The 21,187-nt window shown below is 36.7% G+C and overlaps 1 protein-coding gene across 5 annotated transcripts in view; it reads right to left on the bottom strand.

Annotated features, from left to right (window-relative positions):
- The window catches only part of DCLK2 (doublecortin like kinase 2), a 92,849-nt gene that overhangs the window by 4,695 nt on the left and 66,967 nt on the right, over positions 1–21,187 (bottom strand). For all 5 annotated transcript variants that reach the window (XR_011324223.1, XR_011324224.1, XR_011324228.1 and 2 more), the window contains 9 exons: positions 20,473–20,581; positions 15,504–15,561; positions 11,688–11,807; positions 9,743–9,889; positions 7,374–7,507; positions 5,958–6,035; positions 4,290–4,386; positions 2,296–2,376; positions 1,003–1,119 (listed from right to left, as the gene is read on the bottom strand). Coding sequence is in view for 2 of the 5 variants with exons in the window: in XM_069780517.1 (XP_069636618.1) it covers positions 1,003–1,119; positions 2,296–2,376; positions 4,290–4,386; positions 5,958–6,035; positions 7,374–7,507; positions 9,743–9,889; positions 11,688–11,807; positions 15,504–15,561; positions 20,473–20,581 (941 nt within the window). In the remaining 3 variants the exon portion in view is untranslated. The remainder of the gene's footprint in view (positions 1–1,002; positions 1,120–2,295; positions 2,377–4,289; positions 4,387–5,957; positions 6,036–7,373; positions 7,508–9,742; positions 9,890–11,687; positions 11,808–15,503; positions 15,562–20,472; positions 20,582–21,187) is intronic.

Raw genomic sequence — 21,187 nt, 5'->3', positions numbered from 1 at the left:
CCACTTTTCCTACATTTAAATCTTTGGCCTATTTAATTCTACATAAATGTATTTGCAAAAGCATGTATGTATGCAGAAACATTATTTAAATTTACCTACTTTCAGATGATTAAAACAATTCTTTGTTAATAGAAGTGGGGTGGACTTTGAGAGTAATTAATACTAATGGGGAGGGGCGGGGGTGGAAATCACTGTTATGTTACTTTCATATTTTTCTTTTAGTAACTGAAGATACTCTTTGTGCGCAGTGTCCATCCTTGCATTAGACAAGAATGGACCACAATAAGAACAGAATAGCAGTTCAATCTCTATAGCAGTTGCATCTTCTCTGCAAATGTGACTGGTCAATTACAAGTGCAGTTCTGAGTGCTGGTAGCAGTAAACTCCATTTCTTCTACCATGATTCACACATCTGCCTTCTGGAATTACTATTTATGTAAGTTCAACTATAGGTCACAGGGTTTCTTTGTATGCTTTGGAGAAAGTTCCCCATTAGGGAACAGAAAAAACAAAGAAGGGGTTAGATTGGGACAAAATTAATGTGGTAAACATTCAATAGTATGAAGAAAGTTTCTGAAATGGAGTCTGGTTTCCCAGCAAGCATTGTGTTGAACAACAGTATGCTCAAGACCAAGTAAATACTCGGTCGGGCACAGGGGAAGAGACTACTTAATTAACTAGGTGGTCAGTATGATAAAAAATTACAGTTTTTATAATGAAAGATTTCAAATCGTTAATAAGCTTCATTTCAACATCAAACTACTTAGTGTTTACATGTTTCTGTTTGAAAGCTTGTTTTTATAGCTTAGCTAGCACACTGTGATAGACTTGGTTGCTCTCAAGCGATGATAAGACACTCCACACTATACATAAATAAAGACTAGAATTAGAGACTATTCTAGCTTTGCTTTTGCTATTCTTGCACCACACATGCCCATAGAGCACTGTTAGGAAAATATGCAAAGTATGATATCAATGTATAAAAATGTTCATTTTTCTTACCATGATGACAGAAACCCCAGCAGATGTGTTATTTTGCTTAGGTAGGGTGTTATTAAAGTGCTGCTTCAGTTTACCTGTTACTTCAGCTTGCATATTATTCTCCTGGGAAGCATCATCCTGTATAAGAATAACACAATATTCAAGTTAGGAAAAAAACAAAAGTATGTTTGAATGTAACTGAGTAAACCAGATTTTTTTCTATTATCCTCAGATACTTCCTGCTTTTTAATGTGAAGTAAGCGTTCAGACAGGCAGCCCAAAAGTGAATGCACTCTGCTACATAAGATGCAGTTCAAATGGGTTAAGACAAATTACAGAGGAAAGGAACGTAGCAACCACTGTTTTATGTATGAACTTCTATTTCTTAAAATGCCATGTGGCACTGTATACTTTCAGTCCATTGATTTGTCCCACAGTTATAAGCTGCAAGTTTGATTCAAGCATGTTAAAAATAAAAAGCATATCTGTCATTTGGCTTTCTTTTAAATCAGCATTTTAAATGGTTCATCACATCCTAAGTGTGGCAACATTATACAGTACCATAAATACATTTGAGAGGAGCTGTTATGCATAGAAACACTCGTTATAGCTGTCTTCTCTTGTTTGAGGGAAATCCACAGATCATATTCAGTCCCTCTTTTAAAATGTGTGTGGAAATAAACATTGACTATGTACATGTAAATCTAGTATTTATTAATAATGAACTGATTTTAAATCAATAAGAAATGCACTTTGGTGTTCCCCACTGCTGCTGCCCAAAAAGATGAAGGACCTGGCAGCCATCAGCTTAGTGCCTATGTTAAATTAGATATTTTATTTGCTAATTTTATTTGTCTTAGGAAGCTTGAAGTGCTTCAAGAAACATGACATCATACTTTAAGTAGCATTGCAGCAAGTAAGATGCCAACATGCACAACAGTGCTTCCACATACACATTTTTGAGATGACTGTTTTCTAGGTTGGAAGTGAAATAACAAAAAAGATGACCAAGTCACACATCTGCCTGTTGTGTTATGTTTAAGCAGGGTTGTAGCAACCCCCAGCACCTTCTAATTGCAGTCAGCAAGTGATACCCTCACTATTCTTTCAGAGCACAGAAGCTAACAGTGCTGTTAGAGCTGAAGCTACCTTCAGACTCTTGCTGTTCTCTTTTATGTGGAAATGGGACTAGTGGTTCAATAAACATAAATAGGCATAGTAGAAGTGTATTGCTGCTTCTGAAAACTACAGTTTAGTGGTTAGATTTACAGATTTAAGATTGAATTAGAGACAAGTAAAATGTAATTTACTCACTGACACCCAGGGATGGCTTAGGATCTGTGCTGCTGTATATCGGGCTTCTGCATTCACATGTAACATCAGGCTAATTAACTCCTTTATTAAAAAAAAAAAGGGGGAAAAAAAAAAGAAGAGTTTAAGGAGGGTGGGGAAGGATATTACAATGGAAAACACTGTTGCACCAAGTTCTTCTCAGTGGAATTTTCTTGCTACCTGGGTGAAAGAAAAAACAGCTTACACTGATGCCAGAACCAGTGTCTTTAGCGGAATAAAAACTTTGCCCTTTAGGTTTAAGAGTATGTTGGACAGCATATTTCATATCAACTTCCTTACTGTATTCATGTTTCACTGAGTCTTTTGAAACCAGATGAAAAGGAAATGTTAAAAAAAAAATCAGCTATAATGTTCCAGTTTGTTCTCTATATATTCATGCAGGTGACCAAAATGAAAACAAACCTGGGACAGATGAGATCCACTATGGGCAAAGTACATGCACATAGTAACAGTACATAAAGAGCACAAATCAGAGGCAAGAAACTGCATCTGAAATTCAAGAAACTGCTGAAATTATTTGAAAACTATGTTCTGTTCTGTGTTGCTCCAGAAGAATAAAAGACATTTAACTCATTTCATCAGCTAAGGATCACCTGGTATAGGAAAAAGCAGGTGAATAGATAGAGAAAAATGCTTAATTCTACTAATTATACGTTTAATCTCAAAAGATTTGGTATTGTGGCTTTCATCGTATTTTAGAGGCACTAGAGCAGATGTCTTTAGCTTTATCAAACACTTCCGTGGGCCTTCCATTAACGGTGCCTACAGATATGACAAAGCTGAAGAGGTCATTGATACAAAGCAGTCAGTAAAATAATTAAAAAAAAAAACAACAAAAAAACCAAACCAAAAACCCAAACCAACTTTCATCAGTTGTTTATTCATTCAAGTTTTTTCTTACGCAACTAACAACTAGTTTACTGGTGTAATTCCTGGTTCTACGAGCCTATTAAGACAAATATGTCCCCCTCCCAAATGAACAACTTCATGTACTTGGAGCCAAATCCTTCCTCGAAAAACTTTCATAGCCTCCAAATTGTCAGTCTTCATATTCTTATGAAGAGTATTTCAAGAAGATTGTTCATCACTTCAGTTTTGGGAAATGGCTTCTTCAGGCAGATAGTAACATACCTAAGTGAGAGGTTTCCCAACCAGCCAAGTTATTTAGTCTGTGTAAGTCTGAAGTGAAAAGTCACCTTTAGTACCAAGATCAACGGCCTTGTTTGTTCAGAATGCATGTCTGGAAGAGCATGAGATGATTGGGGCTTGGGAAATGTTGGCAAATGGATAAACAGCCATTGGGAAATGCAGAAAAAAATGCAACTTCTCATTGGCTGGATAACAAATAATCTATCTCCACTTGCTAATTAGAGTCCTCAGATATCATTCAGAGTACGTTACTGAATTAGCTTGAGAAGTGGCGCTTAAAAGGTGGAACCTTTATCCTGCAGACAATCATTTTAAACACAAATGGCAATGATAACATAAGAACTATTAGCAATGGCAAATCAAGCTGGCTGCATCTTTTGAAAAGAAGTTCTAATAACTGGCTCAAGTAAAATAGGAACAAATTATGTCAATTGCATTCAGTCCACAAAACAATAATTTTTCTTTTTTAGAAGAGATAGGAGGGAAAAATTCAGAGACACTTATTTTACAGCTGAAGCACTGAACCTGCTATAATAGTCCATCATTAAGTAAACTGAATAGCATGTGATGTTCACTGAATGCAATTGGCATTCTGCCACACTTACTTACTCAGACAATAACATGATGGCTGGCCTGCAAAACCTGAGCTTTCATCAGGCACTGTTAAGCCAGCTAACTAAAAAGGCACAGCAGCTAGAAGTGGGTAAGAGCCTGTTCTGAATGTTCTATTCTGCCTTTCCAACAGAGCACAGTCTTTTCAGTGGCTTGTCAGAAACACTGTTTCAGGTTGGAAAACATATCAGTACCTTTGCTGAATCAGTGATGTTATCCCAGTAGGGAGAAGGAAATTCCAGCTTCCCAACAAGTATCTGATCAAAGAGGTCTTCCTGAAGGTTGTTTTCACTGTAGAACAGCAGTAATGAAAAAGATAATGAGAAAGAAGTCAATTTGTCATGTGAATTTTTAACTTGATTTGGGGATGGAACAGAAATTATGTTATATCAACTACTATAAATGCATAATTTGCAAGTTCATACAGTGGCAGCACTTCTGAGGTGTTTGCCATAGTTACGCTGTCAGGAGTGATGAGAACAGAAAAACTAATATATTGAGGTGAAAGGAATTCCACTGGAAAAGGGACTGCATATCTAACATACAGGAACAGGAAAGGTAGTTAAAAAATAAGTCACTTGCAGCCTAGTTCTAAAGGACTTGCTACAGAAAGCATATGATAGGAGGAAGAAGTGTAGAGAAATGAGCCTTTTCTGTTAAACTATCATCACAACAGGAGAATTTTCAAAATCCAAAGAGGAAATATGGAAAACACGATACATTTAGTTTACTGAATATTGTATTCAATATCAGGCTACTGATATTGAAAGAATAACTACTTTTGTATCAAACCCATGGTATCGTGAATATTCAGGGACCAACGGCAGTGGGTTTTTTGGTTTTTAACTTCTCTTAGTTACCCCTAGCCACTTTGAACATCCACCCAACCTATTTCTGTAATGAACAATTTACCTCTTGGCTTGGTTTTGCAATAAGTATTTATTAACCTTGGTTAAGACCTGATTCTAATAGCATGGTATGGATATTCTCCATGCCCAGCCCCCAAACTCTATTTGAAGCAATTGCTATTTTTTTGTAGAATATATCTTTCAAAACATGTTTTCAGTTTTAAACATGAACTAACCACGTGCAAAAAACAAATACCTAAACTAAATGATAATTTTTTCCATTGACAATTGTTTATATTGTATTCTTTGCAAAATATTCAGTCTGGTGATTTTTAGTTACAAACTAAGTATTTTGCTGTAAAAATGGACAAACAGACTGTGCACAAATAACTTATAAGTTAAGAGGAGAATTCCCTATTAAAATGTGCCAATTCCCTCTCATTCCCTGGCAAAAAAATTGCTGAGGCACAAAGAATATCCATTCGATTTTTAGTAGAACTCACACATACTGTGACACTGAGTAGCAAGAATCATGTTTGCAAACTCCATCGCTCATATGACACTTATCAAAAAGATTAACAAGGCTAAAAATGCAACATAAGCAAATTCTTCCCTTCACCTCAGTTTTGCCATTAACCTTCACCCTCAACACTACAAACCAGTAAGCTGCTGTGTCCAAACAGAAACACTAGAGGGCAAAGTATACACGTTCATTGAACTGCTATACACATTGCAGACAAAAGGAAAAGAAACTATGCCCTCACACCACCATATCCCTCCACACAGCAGTAAACCAGTCGCTCCCTTAGAAAAATAAGTAAAATTGATCCCAAAACCGACAAGAGGAACATGTGAAAACAATTTTAAAAAAGAACAAAAGGGTAAAGAAAATGTGTCAATCTATCTGATCAATTTTTTTTCCCCAAGATGCCTTCTTCAGGGAGATAGGTAAGACTCGCTTAGAAAGAACTTGGTTCTTTACTATTTTTCCCTTTGACATACAGGAATACTCACCTGCGAAATGGTGGAAATCCACATAACAGTATGTATGTGATCACACCTGCAGCCCAGATATCCACCTTTAAGCCATATCTGAGAAAACAAGACTGTGTTATTTGTGCTGGATTAAAAAAAAGTCATTCCAATCAAATGATTACATTTACATGAATATATATTGTTACATGTATATATATTGAATATATATATATATATGTTCTAAGTTACTTGCTGATGATGTGGAAATGTATTTTATACCTAAGCATCATTTTACTTAGCATCCTTCACAGTCTTTTGGAAACCATGATAACATCATTTTTCATTGATTCCCCCCCCCACCCCTGCATAAGCCTCAAGGCTCTCCAGGGTCTTCTGAATATACCCAGATTCAATTCAGCATCAAGGTTTCCCAATCCAGAATCACTAATGATAAAAGACAAGGATGTGCTTTCTCAGTTCTCATATTGGAGTAACTATCTCTAAGGTTATCATATGTTGCTAAGCAACAAGAAAGATACCAATTCTCCAGTCTCTTGAGTGAGTAACAGAGGGAAAAAGAACTGCACTTTTCTTTTAAAGCACAGAAATTAAAACACTAGAGGTCAAAAAGAGGCCTTTCCTATTCTTTTCTATCCAGTAGATTCAGTCTGTCAAGACCTAAAACATGCAGATGAAGTGCTCTTTGATGTTTGAGCTCACTGCAGCTGTGAAATATTTGTCCATATGACAAATGCACTGAACAATGCTTGAAACAATACAACAAACCTCCCTCCATCATGAAGACCAAATTTGGAATGGTCACAGCTATGTCAAGAGTCAGCTAGCATGGAATGGATGTCTAATAGGTCTAAAAAGGAAAGACGACTTGTGAAATTCTACCATTTTACCAAATTATTTTGTATTTATACAACCCTGTGTTAAATTCAGGAAAACGGGGTTGTTTAATTAAACCAACAGTTATCAAATAGCAGGTGTCACCCAAACAGGATCACTTGAATCAACGTGATCTGATTAGACCTGCTCTGAGAACAGGTTTAGACTAGGTGACCTCTAGAGTCTCTTCCAATATAAATTATTCCGTTTCTAACAAACATGACCACTGTGTTTTGCTTGTCTGTTCTGCCCCAGGCAGCTGCCACAGCTGGTATAATGGGCTCTGAATCGTGAGGTGAGGCAGGGAACACAAACCAAGAAACTCTACTGTGCCAGCGCTGATCCTAGGGAGATGGTAACGAGACAAAGGTGAATTCTGGGAGCAGGGTGAGCAAGGAAGCTGGCCTCTTCAAGGAACTGAATGATGTCTGTTTTCTCATAGATGGCTTGGTTACAAAAATATGGAGGACCATCCTATTAGAGCATTATAGTTCTTACAACAGTTAGGAGCTACCTGCCAAAAATAACTGGTTACAAGACCTATGTCTTAGTCATCCTCACCCTGTCTCTGCAATGATTTCTGGAGCCACATATGTGGGTGTACCACAGACGGTATATAAAGGTCCTTCAACCACAGTTGCCAGTCCAAAGTCTCCTAACTTCAAAGACTTGGTTCCATCTGGATATTCACATACCTAGAATCGCAAAATAAAAACAGAATGAGGAGGAGAAGATCTGCATTTTTTAGATGCTTTAATTTGTTTGGAAAATAATAATCATCGCACCAAGGAGATGGGAAAAAGAGGTAACTTCCACAGCCCTGTAGGGAAAGAAGAGAAAAATGGTATGACCATTGGTTGCCACAGTGTGGCTGGAGCTAGTGTTCAACCGAGCTGTCTGGTAGCTATGTAGGTCAGACCATGATATACCCTCAAGCAGCTAAAGGGGGAAAAGAAAACCCAATCCTAGAATGCTGAGAAGTTTTAAATATATTAAGAAACATATAATACTATGCTTCCATTTGATGAGTTTAAAATGGGATTGGCAGCTACAGATTTGTTTAACATCTCTCACTAACTTAGCATAAATTTAGTCAGTTAGCGTATTGGATATTTCATAGGCAAATGTCTTCCCTAAGCTTAGTCTAGGCAAGTTCAGTACAAGAGTGAGAAATCTGACTGAGAAATGTTTAGGTTTCTGTGCAGATCCAAGTGGATCTTACCAAAAGCCCCATAAAGAATCTAGCACATCTTGTTCTGAGTCATTTTGTTGATGAAAGAAGCTAAATTTTTAACAGAAACAAAAGTGTTATATGACAGTGATAGCAAGAGTAAATCAAACCAGACCAACACCAAAGGAAACATCCCTAATAAATTAATCTGTTTTGTTCTTAAAGTAAAATGTTTATGTCAACATGATTTCAATGGGATCTAGTTTCTATAATGTAGGACTCCAGAATCTCCAGAATGGCTGAATTTATTTGGTTTCCTCAAACAACTGAATACTGCCAAGGCAGCAATACCTTCCTTCATTCCCATGTGTAATTCATATCATTAATGGAAACACTTGTTCTCCTTGATATAACACCTTCATATCTGCTATTACTCTTAGTGTTTTTATGTTTAAAGGCATGGCTAGTGAAGACAATGTAATTCAGACAGCTGGATGACCCTATGCAAAAGAACTAACTACTTGCAATTATAGGTAGCAACTGACAGGAATTACTTGCATTCAATACCAGTACGTTATCTTAACATTCTGCCACTGTCAATCACAGTGAATAAGATTTGCATTTCTTTAGGCTTTCTAGGCAGAAAGGACATTTGTGCCTATTTATAATTGATTCAATCACTAACGAGAGCTTAAAATTTCTTTGGACTGTGTTTGAAGATGCACCTACTAGTAGTAAGACTTCCACCTTCACTTTCTTTCTCTTAAGTGCCATGTTGATGTGACCACATTTTCCAGGAGAAGCCCCCCGCCCTGCTTCCTTTTGCTAAACAATCTGATTTATTTGAGGGCTTATTTAAATTGCTGAACACAGTCAGTAGAATTTAGTTGGGAAAGAATTGACTATTAATTGGAAAATATTTTCAGCTTATAGCCCTATCCTTGTAATAGTTCAAAATCCAGCCTGGGATAAGCCATGACTCCTACTCTAGATGCAAGCTCATTAAACAGGATTGAGAAATGCCTACCAAGTGTGGATGAAAGCTACTGGCATTCCTGACTACAGTAGCTCAGGCAGGGGACATTATGGCCCTGTTTGTTCAGTGCACAACACGTAATATCTAATACCCAATATGTAATATGTAAGTATAACCTCTGTGTATAAGCAAGATAGCACGCTGTTCCCATTCTGTGAACTGTAGTCTAAGCAGTTCCCAAAGCAGACTTCATGGTAATTCTTGTCAACACAGTTATTTTATGTCTCTGCTGAAAACAAAAGTAGTCAGTCCCCTAGGACAAAATAAATGTATGTACAGAGTTAATTCATGGCTAGAATAGTGGTAAATCACCAGAAAGATGCTCCTACTATGACAGTGAAAGAAAAAGAAAAAAAAATTGCTTGATAACCATATGATCATTCAAAGAAATGGCACTCAGCCCACCTTTTCTCCCACTTGCAAACTATAATAAATAATTCATTGACATAGCTTTAAAATTCGTTGTTTTGTGAGACAATACTCCTGCTTATCCAAATGGCAGCCAATCAAAATGTAAATAAAGATAGGTCTAAGGACAGGTTTGAGCACAGCTCACTTGGGTTATTCTGATTGCTATCTCATGGCAGAAGATTTATTTCATACATACTTACTCTAAATTAATATTCCTGCTGTTCTCTGCTCAGCTCCTTGACATTTATATACAAGCAGTTGCATTAATGAGAACAAAGTAAGAGAAAATATTAGAAAATAAATGGAACATACCAGGAGATTTTCTGGCTTGATGTCTCTGTGCACAATGTTGAGACCATGAAGGTATTTCAGTGCACTGGCTAGATTGTAAACCATTGCACTCCCATCTCGCTCTGTGTATTTTGTAGAAGAAGTGATAGCATCAAATAGATCTCCTCCCTAAAGTAATGGAAAGATAATAGATCACTACATGAAAAATAATTAAGATTACTGTATTTCATAAAAAAGCCGTGTAAAATCTTCCTGTACAAAAGGCATGCTCAAATGCTTGTTAAACAGTAAAAAAATTATTTTGCTGAAAGATGATCTTGTCACGAAGACACCAGACTGGGACTTGGGTCATCTGCATTAAATTCTCAACTGTACTCCAGGCTTCTGGTGTTTGAGTTTGGGCAAATACAGCTCTTCTCTGCCTTGATTTCATTCTGTTGATCTTCCTACCTTTGATCACTCATTTATATTACCTACAGGTACAGGCATACAGTTTCCCTTTTCTTCATCTATTCAATATAATACCTTTGCATAGCAAAAACCAGCCCTGATTTTGAGAAAAGCCTAAAGTAATGTAAATTAACCTAATAATAAAAAGCTTAATGTAAAAAATATTCAGCAATTGTAATGAACTGCAAATTGGAATTTCTGTAGATATTGCAGAAATATCAAATAAATATAGCTGAAGAGGACAAACAGCATAAGCATGATCTTTTCCAACCTAAATGACTTTATGATTCTATGACACACCTAGAGTGCAGAACCTACAGGTGATTTCTGAATGTGCCACTTGTGCAGTCTGATTATAGACGCCCTATTCCTCTTCGAATACATAACAATATGTAAGTGTGTTACTGATGCAGCATTTCCAGTTATTGACACAAATTTTATGCGGGTGTCTCTATGATGGTTACCCTGGATACATCTGTAGGAGTGATCTGTCTGAGCTGTGGGTGGCATTCCAAGCATTTCAATACACATGGAAGAGAGGCAGCAATTCAGGAAATACAGGCCAAGATGGTGGTGTATTAAAATATAAAAAAAATAGTGTCTTAAAACCAAAAAAGCTTCTACTATATAAAAATAACTTCTAGCAAGGAAGAGACATGGATAGGCTACAGAAATTATGAATTCAACAACTACAGACTTTCTTCAGAGTTTCCCAGTCTGGCAACCATTCTAGAAGGGACTCTTGAATCTAGCAATGTTTCAGACAGAAATAAAAAGTCATGATGATGATATATATTATTTGTATCTGACATGCCAATCAAGCTCATGTACAGTGTTGCTGAGTATGTACAGAACACAGACAAGAGAGTGCATGACTAAAACTTGGTGCAACTTGTGGTTTTGGCTCACAAGGTGACAGCAAAATGAAGATTTTTGTTTTCTCTGTACATGTATGAAAGCAGCATCTATTTTCTGGTGACTGGAAATAAGAAGGGTGTATGTTTGATATAAGCAAAACAGGTGAGATTTTTTGAGTTTTAATTTTGCTGGACCATAAACACTGGAGTTTAAACTATTTGTTATATCTATTGTCTACTAAGATAAATTAATTAAAAAGAATTTGTTTCTTTAAAGCAAGTTATTAAATAAAGATATTAGTGAAATAAATGCAGGTGTTCTGTCAGTAAATGCATATTGCTATTACCCCCACATATTGTAAACATGATATAAAAACCATTATCCACTTCTCTCTAGACTGCACATATTGCAAAATTACCTCAGATCTGTGTAAGTAGTCTAATTACAACTGAAGAGATGTAAATTCCATTAATATAACTGAGGGACAAGAGTATTTGCATGATTAAAAATGCAGGTTGCCACTGAAATCTTATCTCAGTTATCACTGATTATGTCTCCCAAGATTTTAAAGCTCCTAGATACTTCTCAATTTCACACCATTACAGAGAATTAAAAAAAAAAAAAAAAAAAAAAAAAAAAAAAGTCTCCTTAGTCTTACCTTGACCAGTTCCATCACCAGGTAGAGTTCTGTTGGGGTGTCCATTTCCTCTATAAGCATAATGATATTTGGATGCTTCACTCGACGCAGAATAGACACTTCGTTTTCAATCAGGTGTTCCTGTACAGAAAAGAGGACCGAAGTTTATCTGAACAGACATGAAATTGCCAATTCATTTTTCCTTTGATCAGCTGACCACTGATCATTTGATCAGTGATCACCCTTTTTGCTGTTTAATTTATATAGTAGAGGGTTGTTGTCAGATGCTGGTTTTTAACTTGCATTTTAGCCCAACTGTACTTCATCATTGACCATGTTTAATTTAAAATACCATATTTCACACACATAACCAATGAAATACCTCTGAAAAAAGACCCCAGAACATTACAGCAAATCAGGAAGTGCAGATTATATTCTTATGTGGGTATTATGAGGTAAAATTAAGTTCAGAACCCCACCGCCCCCAAGCTGGATCTTTGTAACCTGCCACCCCCAATCAATAGTTATCATGTTCTTGATCCTCTCCAGCCTTCACCTCTCATTTAGTGTAGGTTACTCAAGGACAGATTACCTAGGATTTATGTTCAAGGACTTTATTTTTTAAAAAAGTTGTGGATTATATAGATTAAAAATATTATAACTGCTTTGGTTATGGATTTCAGTTCATTTTATATGGATGTTCACATTTACAATCTGCAAAATATGTAATAGCTCAGCTAAGTTGTTGTAGCTCCAACAGTTTAACAGCACACAGATTGAATTTAATTTCCCCTTCCCCATACTTCTGAGGAAGTAATGAGTCTCAGGAACAAATTAGTTCCAGAATGTTTTGTTTTCTAGAACATCTTAGCATTTGGTTAACACTGGAGAGTGAAGAAAATTACATGCCCCTTTCATGTGAAGAATGATTTGCATTTTCCGTTATAAATATTGGAATACAGATATTGTATTTAGCTTCACTGCAAAATAAGTAACAATGCTTGCATAAAATACTAGTTTCCTTACACTTTGGCAGATAACAAATCTTGTCACTGGACTTGGAACTTATTCATGTTTAATGCACTGATTAGTAGCATGCACTTCATGCATCTGTGAGCAAGAGCACTAGAAGTAGCTGTGATCCGCGGTGCATAGGCAGTTTTGCCAAAGCTTTATGTGTGTGGCTATGTAACTCAGAAACCACATGCCATTTGTGCATCTCATTTTGTGAGAATATGGTGCGGCATATACGGGTTAAACAGTCACACCTTTGAAATTCAGTTTGAAAGAGCATCAATTGTCATTCTGAACAAACATATGTCTGCTCCAAGCAAAGTGCTCTGGAGAAAAAAAACAAACAAACACAAAGCAATTTTGTTAAACACAATGCTGAATCTCATCAACAGACAAAAGTGAACAGCCACAGCATACTAAGACTTATGAATGGAAGCCTGTAAATTCAAAACTATCATTAAGAGTCCAAGCAAAAACTAGAATCTTATTATAGCTTTTTCCACCTAAAGGACAGATAACATATTAAATTTATTATATCCATTAATTACAACTAAGGCACAATAGCTTTACCTGTGCTTTCTTTATTTCACTTGACTAAATTGTTAATTGATTTAAATAAAGCTCAGGTATAAGTAATGTTTATTTAAAATAAACAGTAATAATATTTTTTAAAAAGGCTCCAAAATGTTGTTGAGCTACTGTTTTAATACCTGTCCTCAAAATGCTGACTAATATATATAGTTAGTTATTTTCAACCACCCCACTGTTTTTGCTATATTTTGTCATGTAAAAAAATAGTCATTCTCAAACTTGTTGTAATGTTCCCCTAGATAGTGAAATATAGATTTCAGTCTACATTAATATGATCTATTTACAGAGAAATTATTGTATAACTAACATTTAAGCTGCTTGTGGAAGATACACTAATCAAATGGATTCAAGTTTTAGGACATCCAAGATAAACGGCTAAAGAGCAGTGAGCAACATGGAAGTCATGCATATGGCTTGATGGGCCAGATGGGTGATTTTAAGGCAGGGCTTAAAAACATGTGAAACGGAGTAAGGAAGGAGCAAGCTGTAGTAAAATTTAATTATTTTCTTTGTTGGAATTCTTCCTGGACAGTTCTGCCACTGCCCTAACAGGTATAAACATCTTCATAACAACAGTCCTCTGCTTGTACATACACATGCATCTGTATGTAGCTATACAGACACAGGTCCTTTCAAAACTGACAAGTATGCATCCATGGGGTTGATTTTTTTTATTATTTGTTTGTTTTAAAGCAGTGAGAACGATAAATAGAAAATATGTTTAAACTCTGCTGTATAAAATGGATTGTCTATCTCTAGACCATTCTAATTTATGATACCTAAGCAGCTGACTTAGACAAGTAATAAAACACATCTAAAGTTGCAAGCTGTCCACATCACCCAAAAGTTTCCTTTTGCAGTGAAACACACTGGGTCACCCTTTCCACAGCCAAAGAAATGGCAACATTTTCATCTCAAAAAGGTAATTCTAGCACTTTTTCTTGTGATTATACGTTTTTAAGATTCCTTTCTAAATTTTCCCTTAAATAACATACATCTCCTAGCACCTAATACACAGTTTAAACTCTACATAGATAAAACATTTCTGTTTGAGGACCTCTACTTAAAGCAAGTCATCACAGCAGGTAATGCATTAGTGTACAGTAATATATAGCTCCTTACCATACAAAGAATGTAGGAAAATGTAACAAATCTGTATGGCAAGGTCACATTCAGCATTTGGAGCTCTGAATTACACTTCAGAGCAGTTACTTATTGTAATTGACAAAAAGGGTACCTTTGAATTAAAACCCTGACTTGGTTGCAAAGTCACCTCCAGAATCATTTCAGTGCAATCATTTACATAAAAAAATAAGGTGTTTGCATCAAAAAGTCCATCTTTTTGGTCATCCTTGAGAGAATGGCATATTTCCTACTCTCAAAGAGACTTTAATCTAGAATTTGATTGCTAATTAATACTGTGCCCTCAGTGTTCTTTTAGCTAACACTAAACAATAATCCATTTGATTCATAAGTTCCTCAAGAGCTCTTTGTTTTTAAGGTATTGCAAGCAGTGAAAATAGAGGTATTTAATTTGTTGTTATCTGTTCCAACACTTAGTTTACATTCTTGGCTGTAGGTTGGAGGATTTGCCTTCCTTTTTTAAAATCTCTGTACTTGGGAGGAAGGTGAAGAAGAGGTCTGACACTTTCAGATACTTGCTTTGATTATGTAATGTAACATGAGCATCCAGCTGTTCTGCTAGAGAGACAATTTTGGACTTTTTTTTTTTAGCTTGAATTAAAAAGAAAGTTTCAGGAACCCTTTTGTTAAGAGTCTTTGTTATACAGGATGGTGAAACTACATAAACACAAAGAAACGGTTGAGAAAATTTTTTTCAAATCCATGTTCTGCATATAAAAGGAGCATGTACAGCCATGAAAAGATAAAAATAAGAGGCAGAGAGGGATGGGAATTATATAAATACACATATAGCTGCAAATTCCCTCTCATATTTTACAGATCAAAATCTTTCTAATATATTTTGGACACATATCTGCATTTTTGTTGTTAGTCTAATAAAACAGAAGACAGTTTGTTTTTTACTCTATTATCTAGTAGACTAACACTCACTACTTTTATTATTTGCTTCTTGCATACATTATCATCCTGTTAAACAGATATTCTGAAAATAGTCAGAAAACCCAAACACACCCACCATTTATGACTAATGAGCAGCTGCTAGTGCTGTTTCTGCTATTTTTCTTATACATGCAAATTGTTGTACACTACCTTTCCACAGCATTTAGCCTTGTCTATGATCTTCAGTGCAAACTCCTTTCCTGTGGATCTAACAAGAAAAATATGAGAACCAATAATTAGAAACTGGTCAACAAATTGTGGCATCATCTGTAAGAATACACATCATCATAATAGAAAGCCTTAACCCATGGAGGTTGCTGGCAGAAAATTCACGGAACCGACTTGATTTTGTTTTTTGTTTTCTCAGCAGCATTTGTACCTTCTGTTTCCCTGACTACCACAACCTAGCTCACTTTGTGTATTAATCCCAGGCTCCAGCTGCAGTTCATTCTTCTGTGACCTGGCACAATTCTCTGTCACTTCTCTAATGTAACATGCAAAATTTGTCTTGAGCCTTCCGCTTAGTTTTGTTCAACTGGTAGGCTTTAAAGATAAAATCATACACATTTATGTGTAAGTGAGCAGAAGAAAGAATGATACCCTAGTGGAAAAATTCAGTAGGATTCAGCAGCTAAAAACCTATAGTTAATTACGGACTAGTCTAAAATCCCACAGAATTTATTAGGCACTAATTTTAACCTTTTGTATTTCATTCATTCTTTACTTTTTTTTAGTATTCTATAGAATTCTATAGCAGTCATCTAAAGTCCCATGACTTTTAAGAGGGTGGTTATATACAAAGTAAAAAGGATTACTGTTTTCAGTAAATACTCTCACAGAAAGGAGCTCTTATTTGCATTTTGTCTCCAAGAAGGGGAGAAAATGAGAGAAAAAAGCAACACAAATGAATTATCTTTTTTTTTATCAAAGAAGACATTACTACTTATATTAATGATTAATTAAAAATCACAAGAAAATGGCATAAGACCCTGTTGCTACTATTTTGTGTTGTGTCAGTACCTACAGACTCCATTTGCATCAGAAGACCACTGGCATGTATGGTAAAAAACACTGGAGGCAGTTAAAAAAGCAAAAGTCAGGAATGTTTTTAAACTTCCAGGTTAATTTTCACTATACTTTTGGCATTAGATATAACTAGTCAAAATTAGTACCCTACAAAAAAAGGAACTGAATTAATGATGTCTCGCATTCCATTTATCCATTAGTGAAAAAATGCAGTAGAGAATCTCTGCTCTGAAAGTGCAGCTGTATCCGCGAGGTTGTCATAGTTACAACCTGATCTGGTCTTTAGATAGAAGTGTTATCTAAACGGTATCTGTGAAATGCCATTTCTTATTCTCTTATATTATAGACCGGATGCAAAATCTACTACGAATACAGTGTGTACACTGATTCAGAATCACAATTTATGAGTTATACTAAGTTAAGTGCATTGTCTGAAAGCCTGCAACAACTGATCTGCAAAACCCACTTGGTAAACCTTTCGTACTTATGCTATGTAGAAAGAGGAGTTAACATTCACAAAGCCAATTCATCAACCAACTTCAAATCCCTCTTGCAAATGTCCCTTACTACAGCACCCTAGAAAAAACCCTGGATATCATCCACATAATTTGTGTGCTACTACCACTGCCTATCATACATGAGTATTGTCTGACAGGTTTCTGGTACTCTTCTGTCTAGCTGTCAGTGTCCATCTGTTGACTCATGTCTTCATATAAAGACATATAGGCACCCTTTACCCAAAGAGACCATCTTATTCTTTTTGTAGAACAGCTGGTATAATAGGATCCTGGCTCCGCAACTAAGGCTTCTAAGCACAACATGATTAGAAATGAAGTATAATAATTAATAGGAATTAAAAGACAAGCATTTATAGTCGGCATCTCCTCTCTCATTGTTATTATTAGCAACTATTGTTGTATATTTATTTTATATAAAATTCATTTAATAATACTTCACTAAACATAAAGATTGGATCACATACAAAACTAGATTTTTAAGTTTAATTTTGCTTTTTTTTTTTTTTAAATAATTGGAAGGTTGTTTTTCTAGTCCAGTTCCCTCATTCCAAAAAGCACAGATGACATTCTGAAACCCAAGTGACTTAGCAGCCGTTGTCCCATATTCAGCAGAACTTAAGTGATTTCCAAAATGCACGGTCGATACTCCTGAAAATAATAAATTATGTTATCTTATGCTTTCAACCTGTTATTTTTCATGAATGTTGTTCACTCTATAGATAACAAAGGATCTGTGGCCAGTTTCAGGACGCATGGCAAAACACTGAAGCACCATTCATTTGGTGCCTGTGCCAAAACCTTGGGTTTTTAAACCAGGGAAGAGCCTTTGAGAGACAAGGTATGCTGAGGCCTGACGGGATCCATCTGTCCTGATGGGGAAAACGCATCTCTGGGCAAAAGCTGGTGGGGCTGATCAGAGAGCTTTAAACTAGAATTGATGGGGGAAGGAGATACCAACAGGATTGCAGTAGGTAAGCTAAGGGTTGGCATGGCATTGCCTGAGGATGGCAATGCTAGTGGGAACATTTACACTGCTCCTGGGAGCACGGAGAGCTCAGGAGCGTATCTGAAATGCTTGTACGCCAATGTACACAGTACGAGAAACAAACAGGAAGTGTTGGTCAGCTCTCAGAGCTACAATGTCATTGGTATTAGTAAGACTTGGTGGAATGAGTCCCACAGCTGGGTGCTGGGATGGAGGGCTACAGGCTGTCCAGGAGGGATAGGCAGGGCAGGTGAGGTGGAGGTGTCGTACTGTATGTAAGGGAGAGGTTTGATTGTACAGCCCTTGCAGTTAGTGATGATGTAGTTGACAGCCTCTGGGTGAGGATTAGGGGGACATGTCAAAAAGGTGATTATCCTGCTGTATTCAGCATTGGTGCAGCCTCACCTTGAGTACTGCGTGCAGTTCTGGGCCCCACCATTTAAGAAGGATGTGAAGGTGCTTGAATGCTTCCAGAGGAAGGCAACAAAGCTGGAAGGCATGTCCTGTGAGGAGCGACTAAGGACTCTGGGCTTGTCTAGTTTGGAGAAAAGGAGGCTGACAGGTGACCTTATTGCTCTCTACAGCTTCCTGAGGAGGGGAAGTGGAGAGGGAGCTGCTGATCTCTTCTCCCTGGGATCCAGTGACAGGACACGTGGGAATGGTTCAAAGCTGCATCAGGGGAGGTTTAGACTGGACATTAGGAAACATTTCTTTACTGAGAGGGTGGTCAAACACTGGAACAGGCTTCCTAAAGAGGTGGTCAATGCCCCAAGCCTGTCAGTGTTTAAGAGGCATTTGTACAATGCCCTTAATAACATACTTTAACTTTTGGTCAGCCCTGAAGTGGTAAGGCAGTTGGACTAGATGATCATTGTAGGTCCCTTCCAACTGAAATATTCTATTCTATATAGTTTGACTCAAGCCTTTTATGTGTAGCTTCTTGCCAAATGAAATGGACAGAAATCCAGTTGCAACTCAGCTGGCTATATTGTCTTCTCACAGTTTTTGTAACAGACCTGCAGTCTTTAAACCAGTAGGGACATGATTACACACTGATGTAATGCTTGTCAGGAACCAGAGTTTGTTGGCAGAAACTGTTCAAAAAGAAATAAAAAAAAAAATCAAGACCTTGGAGTCTAGATGTTAACACTGATGAGAAGCATTATCTTAAACCTGCACATGCAACGGGAGCTTTTTTGGAGTAGTAATTGTAGCATAGTGAGATCACATTTAGTCATTTTTTTCTTTATCAGCAAGCACTGTACTCAGCTAATATCTCTAAGAGCTGCCACCTCAGTCTTTATTCCTTACTCTATAAACCTTGCATGCTTGTACATCACTTTCTCAAAAAAGTATTAAAAATAACAATTGTCATGTGCTGCTATAAACCAGAAGGGCATATTAGACACTGTGTTACATACCACTTGCCAATATTATTCTCAGTAATGGAGAGAAATAATGCAGATACAGTATGAAGAAACAATTCTCTTGAGAAAAAGCAATAATGGCTGCAGAAAGTTATGGATTGTAAGATCCATTCACCTATATTTCAGTAGAGGAGGCCCCAGGTTCAGCCTCAGTACCCAACCCTTTTTGTCCATTTGGATGACTCAGCAAAAGTATCTGTGCATCTATGATCTGCTAAGACTGGAATGAGATGTTTCCATTCATAATTATCTTTCTTTTCATTTAAATAAAACCAGCAGATGAGGACCAAATAATAGAAACTGTTTCTGTAACCTTTATGGTTTTCACAGGCATTTGCTGTATTTGCGTACAAGTTGGAGATTCCTCATAATATTTAAGAAGCTGACATAACTCTGAGATTGATGAAGACAGCAGACGGTGGTTCTAAAAAATACACTAAGAAAGTGACAGTCAAATCATCTGTTATGTTTGCACTAGCAGCAAAGTGTGACACAAAGCTTGCAGAGGAAGGGCAGTAACACAGCACAGGTCTGTAAAGGTATCCTGTCTACCCCATGGCAAATAAGGCCCAAGAGTATTTCAGAGTCTGGAATATTGAAAGGTTGATTTGAAAAGTCTCTGGCTGCTCACCACACTACCTCACAGAAGAAGCAAGCACTGGGGAGTCAGCAGCACAGGCTAGCAGCCACCAACTGCATGCCTTTAAGAATACTTTGCCCACAGTATACTGAAAGCTGTGAAAAATCATTTAAGCAGCAGGCAGTAGGGATACTACAGCAGCAGAATTGCTGAGGCAGAAGGGGGGGGTGCCTCAAAGACTGTTGAGATGCCACATACAGTTTCCTGCCATCCACAACAGTCTGTTGTGTGAGGGGGTTTCTGAAGATCTGTGGGATTTCCTTAAGAGCCTCCATTAGAAGGTGATACCTCCTTTAGTTTTTGGGATAAGAAGACATGTTCCTCTGCTGGTCTCATATCTCTTTGCTGGAATAATACATAGGAAGCTCTGTGTGTTTTGCTATGCCTAGTTCTCCTGAAGTGTAGGCATATCTTTGCAACTGCTCTATGCTTTCATCTCATCACATTTTCTATGAAATTATCCTAATGCACAGGGCTTTATCCAGTAAAATAAACAGCAGTACTGAACAGTTTACTTGCTCACCGTTCTACGCACTCCTTTACAACAGCAAAATTGCCATCACCAATCACCTTCCCCACTTTATACTTCTCAAGAATGGTAGATGACCCTGAGCACTTGTTTCCATTCACACCTGCAAAAAAGGAAGGTCAATGATTCAAGCTGAAGAGAAGCGTCAGCAGGATGTAATAAATCCCCAGTGGGTTCCACAGATACAGAACAGTCACAAATGCAAAACAAAACTTAAAAGTAAGCTGTTTTCTTCACAGCTTATTCCTTTGTTTTTATCTCAAACCAAGAAAGAACAAACTAAGACTAATCAGAGTTGTTTGACCTTTTAACACACAAATCAAATATTACTATGTTTTTGTGCGGACATATTCTAAAAGTAATGAATGCAATTAGAAGTCCTTAGCCTAAATATTTTGTGAACTCAAAATACTTTTTTTGAAGTATCTTTTTGCATACTCAAAGCAAAAATGCAAATAAGATTCATCTACAATGCATGTAAAAGAACCAAAAGTTTTATCTATCTGCTGAATTCCTTCAAGTTCCCTTAGCTGTTGCTGAAACATCCAAAATGCAAATAAGTTTGATAACTGCTTATTTCAGTATTTTTAAATTTAAAAATTGATTCTAAAATGAAATTCTAAAATAATAAAAAAACCAACATTGCTTTAAAGAGATAAGGAATGAAAGGTTAAGTTTAGCTAAGGTCAGTTGATGGGCTAGTGGTTCT

This window comes from Haliaeetus albicilla, chromosome 1, assembly GCF_947461875.1.
Source record: "Haliaeetus albicilla chromosome 1, bHalAlb1.1, whole genome shotgun sequence".
Taxonomy (NCBI): Eukaryota; Metazoa; Chordata; class Aves; order Accipitriformes; family Accipitridae; genus Haliaeetus; species Haliaeetus albicilla.
This window is presented reverse-complemented; position numbering and strand designations above follow the sequence as displayed.